The 6,088-nt window shown below is 43.6% G+C and overlaps 1 protein-coding gene across 1 annotated transcript; it reads right to left on the bottom strand.

Annotated features, from left to right (window-relative positions):
- Positions 1 to 2,834: 2,834 nt before the first annotated feature.
- LOC131878123 (mothers against decapentaplegic homolog 4-like) lies at positions 2,835 to 6,088 on the bottom strand (the record flags this gene model as incomplete). Its single annotated transcript, XM_059224022.1, is given in 4 exon segments — positions 2,835 to 3,583; positions 3,841 to 4,155; positions 4,227 to 5,059; positions 5,643 to 6,088. Coding segments are annotated over 4 exon segments (1,584 nt in total). The 5' UTR covers positions 5,713 to 6,088.

The following is a 6,088-nucleotide window of genomic DNA, read 5'->3' as shown; positions in this document are numbered from 1 at the left end:
TCAAGTTTTGCAGGCGTACCCTAAACAATGTAATGATTGCCACATTCTTGGTAACTGGAATTAGCAACCTTGTGGTTGAAGTCCTTTGCACAGAAAGCCTCAACTCATCTCTGTAGGCACTCATATTCAGTTTATCATTTCACTTCATACCTTGTGACATGGATATTTGTGTACCTTAAACAAACGCCGGTCAACTTTGAACGCGCTTTGATGATAGTTTTACGAAGTTGTCCCGGATTTGTGTCCCAAGTTAAAGAAGAGGTTGCTCTGATCAATCAATGAGTAAGTTTCTTTGTTGCTATTACCATTTGAAGAAAAGTCTTTTTGAAATAATGTAAAGAAAATTTCGAGGTATATTAGACTAGTTTTTCATAATGAACTATGATCCTAACTAGGAGAAAAAGTGCGTGCGCATCTCAAAATCTTTTTTCAATTCGTCCACTTGAGAATTTTAAATTGGTTTGGATCGCAAAACCCAGATCTCTCATAAAACAATTCCATTGACACATAGGGTTGAAATTCAGGTAATGCTAACTTAGGACTGTCTTGCATATCAGTATCACACGGTCTTACAAGTCTTACAAAAGATCCGTTTTCGTTCATTACTGCGACCATTTTGATATACTTACTTGTTCAGCAGTATTCAGTGTAGTCATTCTGTTCTTAGGTATTATAGATTTAGATAAAAATGAATTCAAAGCAAAAGGTAATATACATAAAAAGGCAACACCACTCTCCCCTGGCAGTAACAATATAGCCTCGAAGGCAATGTCAAATTTGCTAACCGACATTTCAGTTTCGTGTTCCACGGTAAACAAACAGCAAGTTGGAACCAAGGTCTAAAGGCAGGTGAAGAAAATTCACATAGGGAAAGCTAAAAGCTACGAAACATAACCCACTAACCTTTCCCTTCCTCTAAATTCTCCGAGATTGACATTTCCATTGCATGTACGTCGTACAAGGTGATCTATACGTAGAGGGTAGATTTGGAATTGATTTGTACGTCGAGCAGAAGTTCGAGAGGGTTTGTCGTAATTAGCTTTCTTCTTTCGGCAGTTCAGATCATTCGCATTTAGGAAACCCCATTTGTAAACGTCTATGATTTCTGTGCAAACGTGCAAACCAATTTCAAATCCACCCTCTTGTGATCTATGATAAACGGAATAATGAACTCCCGAACTTTATTACAGCTCTTGAAATTCTTGTTAATAGGTCCAAAATTTTGATTGATCAAACGTTTGTGAACATTGTCTGTACTAATAGGTAAATGTGATTTGAAATCTAGACTTAGTATTAGACTAGCTTTCAAACATACATTTACTTCGTCATATTTCTAATAACCTAAAAATGAACAGAACCTTGATCACCAAAATTATCAATAATTAAAAAAAAAACTCTTTTATGCGAGTTTATTTCTCATTGGATCAGGATATTTTTATTTTACAATATTATTATACAATTTGGTCTTGTCCCGTTCGGGGTTCCAGGTGCGCCATTCGAGGCGTGATGATCCATGAAAGGCGGGGGGAGACCTAGGATTGAACCTATAAACCCGAGCATAGCTCGGTCGCGCGTTTACCAACTGCGCTACGACCATCTCCCCTTATCAATAATAATATTAGGAATATCAGTTGTGGAGAAAAATGACCATGAACGATCTCAAACAAGCTATGTTGAACTGACCACTTTTTTGAAGCAATGTAGTAATTCTTAGATTGAGAAATAATCGTTCTAGATCCAGGATTCACTCCTTGGCTTCAAAATAATGATTTGCCGAATGCAAAGATCGGCGAGCTGAGCCCCGTTTGTCCAACCATGAACAACTGGAATACTCCAGTGGTTCATGGTCCAACAAAACGAGCCATTACATAGTTCATATTTTGTGATAGGCAGTGTCAGAGACCGTATGATATGGATTCTCCGTCTTTGGGTGTGGATTTAGTGCCTGAACATTGCCTAAAAAAGGTTGCGGACAATCGGACCGTGAACCAAGTGAGGGAAACTGCGTCTCAGTTTGCCACAACCTTTCTCTTAACAGGCTGAAATATGTTAAGATCAACTAGAGCAAAAATTGTCTCAATGACAAATTCAGTTTGGATGAACTTTCTGTGTCATCTCAGCTTTGAAAAGGTATGAGCTGAAACGTTTCTCAACTTTTATTCGTCACACTGTAAACTCCAAGCAAGAAGGAATTCTTACATACCAAAATACTTTGTCTTTGACAATTCAAAACTCTTTCCAATTGTCAACGTGATTTAATTGCGTGGTGACGTCATTTCAATTCCCATCAAGCATTATGTATTTGTGGCTCAAGTTGCCAACTTGGCATTCCCTTTACCATAGTACTTAACGGAATGCACTTTTTTCATTCACTCGGCTCACCACTCACTCTCTCTTAAATGTTGGTCACCTTTCAGTACATATACCCAGGCCTGCAGGATATTGGTTTTGCGGTCAAGCCTTAATCACGTACGTCCCTTCCTTGATGCACTCGCGCAATCGGATTCCGTTAAAACGGTCAAACAACTTTTGTCTCCAGGATAAATAACCTCGGGCTTTTAGTTGACAATTAACCATCTTCAGCTAGTAACTGTTCAAAGGTTTCATAAGCTCTGATGTCAAGTCAGAATCCGCCTCAAATTTGATAAGAGAGACTAGAAGCGCAATATGTTTGCAATGTTACAAAACGAATGAACTCATACCATCATCCTATGATACCAACCTAGCTATGTAAATAAGGACTCCTGAAGTGTTTGAACAGGAATGCAGTTGAGAATTTTGCCGCATTGGGTGTGCGCGTACTTGTACGTATGTACCAAAAGAAGATCAGAAACAATGGCGAGTTATGCGTGTTTGTGTGTGTTTGTAAGGGGGGTTTCTTTGACAAAAGAACGAAGAATCTGGAATCAACGACTTCTTCGCAGATGATGATGAAACAGTATTGTGGAAAAGTGTTTTTGACATGCTTTGAATGACAACTGTCAGAGCGGATAATTGGGCTAGTCTCTAATGAAAAGTTTAGAAGAAATGAATGATAATGGAACTGGGATTGGCAATCGTTAACGAGTTCAAAGTGATTATGGAACACGGGCAGGAATGAGCGAATGTGCCATGAGGTAGATTATTTGATCGATCAGTCTCGTGCACAAACGTGCATCTTGTGTTTCATCTTTTTATCTTAAAAGCCAAGGAGCCTAGGGCCGGCAAAAAACGATTACTAATCAGAGATGTTAGGCATTTGCTTGCGTTGGGATTCAGGTATCGAATGAAGGACCTCGTCGCACAATTGTAATGCCCTGTGGAGATGGATTTCGATCCAACAAGGGGTCTCTTTGATGCTCAATCGTTTGTCGTAGTCCTGACCCCAGCCTTTGACAAAGGACAGACGCAGGATGCACAGACGCCGAAGGTCATCTACACCGATGCCACCGGCGCCCGTTAACGAGATGGCCGGCGCGATTCCGCCCACAGAGGACATGCCTGGCAGATGGCCCGCAACGGCGGCCGCTTGAGCAGCTGTGGCCGCACTGGCGTTGGCGCATTGAAGACGCATTGTATCAAAACATTGGCGGAGATCGAAGACCTGTATATTTGTGAAAAGTGAACGATGAGGGTTAGGTTTAGCTAAATTACGATGAGTTAAAGAGGATTAGCAAGAGAAATCACGCAAAAAACAAACAAACAATCATTTGGCTATCAATTATCCCAACTAAATCCATTATAACAAATTGCCTAGCATTTCTTCTCCCCATGAAAATGAGTTTCAAGATCGGTAAAAGTACTACATAGGCTCTCATCTCGCTTAAAATATCACCACTTTCACACAATGAGAAACCTCACCTTGGTGTAAGCTTCTGGGTGTATTTTGTGAACCGCGTCTCCGGGAGCCCGGCCAGCCTCCCGATCTAAGTAATAACTCTGCACGAAAATGGCGTAGCCCGAGAGACACCGAATCCACACGTCGCCCTCGCCTTGAAGCTCGAGTTGAATCCCGGACCCGATGTACTTGCGGGTTTTCTCGCTGGCATCCGTTCGATGAACGTTAGTTAAAGCTCCAAGGCAAAACCGCTTCACTCCCGCGGCAGTAATGGGACTGAAGTATCCGTCTACAGTGACGGATCGATGGGAGGCGGGCACTTTAAAAGTTTCACCCACCTAAAACGAAGGTAAGCCGTCAATCACAATCATTGTCTCAAACTATGGTACCAATGAAAAGCTAACCATACCTGCGTGTCAAGTTCAAAATAAGCGATGGAACACCAATTTTCCGGAATGGGTTGACGCGAAATGGGGCCCACGGCAGTGTTCTGTACAGCCTTGTCCGGAACTGATGTGGGAGCGACAGGTTTGACCTGATCTCCGTTGGTGCCCGTGGTTGGGACTGGGGTCCGATTATTGGGCCACGGGCCATGCCCGTTATCGTTGCCTCCATTCTTGCCATTACCGTGGTAACTCAACGTGCTACCTTTGACATACCAGTGACTGTTGTTCCCATTGCCATTGCTCCCAGGGGTCACTTCTTGGGTCGGTTTCACTTCAGCGGGTTTAGGCCGACCCGTCCCATTGCTACCCGCCACGCCATTGTGTCCCGGGTAGTAAATCGATTGGGCGTGGGGGTTGCCATTGGTGCCCCAAGTTCGACCCATTCCCGCCGTGAAGCCACCCCAACCCCCTCCTTGGCCCGCCCCCATGGTCTGCAGGGTCAATCCGGCCAGATCCAATCCCGGCCCGATCACTCGATTGTAATGGTAGGGATTGATGCACACCAAGTCCTTGTCTTTGTGGTCAAAACCGTAGAGACAGAACTCCATCTGTTTGAGCTCATTCTTATGGAGATCGGGCCATCGCCAAATGCGGGCATAGATCACGTGCGGGAAACCCTTGCGAGAAGCCACTTGGAGTCGGCCATCTAAGGTCTTCGGGATGGTGACACACCCCGTGGGTGTGGCTCCATTGGTGGTGATGGCCGTGATCAGGGCGTCCAACTCGTCCCGTTTCTCTTTGAGCTTTTTCACTAAGCTCTGGATGGCACTCCTCGAAAACGATTCGGATTCACCACCTTGTTTGAAAAGAGACAATATCTTTGAATGAGAAACAATTGCTTTGGGAAAAACAGGCACTGGACAATGCCACTCACTTCTGTCGGAGATGAATAGTTCCTAAATTAAAATATACCTTCGAAATATATCTATTGGCCATGTTATAGTGTAAAGGTAAACCAATGGGTATGGTGGCTTGAATATTTTTTAGACGTATTGTTGAAACAAAAGCATAACCTTTTTCTGTTTACCTTAGAACATGTGCAGTCTTTTACCAATTATTGCCGCTAATTGGCCGCATAAATGCTTTGACCCGACATTAATTCATCTTCCAGTCATCAATCAATCTCAAAACTGACTGAGCCTCTAACCAAACCAAAGCTTGGGGAAAGTATGTCTACATCGCTTAGTCTCAAAATCTCAAAATTAAAACCCAGAATGGGTCCTGCAAACACAAACCTTTGGGAAATATCATGCACATATCTAATAAATAAACTGTGATTTGAGACCGAAAAAAATTCCGATTTCTCGCAATTAAAAATAATTTCTCAAACCAACAACGATGGCCATGATTCATGGATACCCTCTGATAATGATACTGACCTTGTCGGTGATGCATCAACGAGTTGACGATGGAGGCACAAGCATCCGAACTGCTCGCAATCAACGACATCCTGATTGACCACCCTCCCCCTGCCTGATCCCTGACCTACACAAAGAGGCGGTATACAACAATCCCAAGATGATCCCGAGACCACCTCATAACCCGCACCCTTTACTTGGATCTATCACCAGAGTCTCCAAACCCAGACAGACAATCACGATTTCAGTCCCAACGCTCGACTTCTCGGAGCCAGCTTTTAGCTAGCTAGCTACTAGCTAGCTCTGTTGTGAAGTAAAGTCCAGCCAATAATCCCTGATGATGAGCCAAAGGGTTGTTGAACGAAGGGCGACCGGCCTCCCTCCTCCCCTTCCTCCTCACCGGGGTCTCTGACTGTTGGTGTATGGTGTGTCTGTGGGCCGGTGGTGTCCGGTCCTGCCTCCTCCCT

This window comes from Tigriopus californicus, chromosome 3, assembly GCF_007210705.1.
Source record: "Tigriopus californicus strain San Diego chromosome 3, Tcal_SD_v2.1, whole genome shotgun sequence".
In the NCBI taxonomy this organism is placed as follows: Eukaryota; Metazoa; Arthropoda; class Copepoda; order Harpacticoida; family Harpacticidae; genus Tigriopus; species Tigriopus californicus.
Note: the sequence above shows the minus strand (reverse complement) of the source record. Positions and strands in the feature narration are given on the sequence as shown.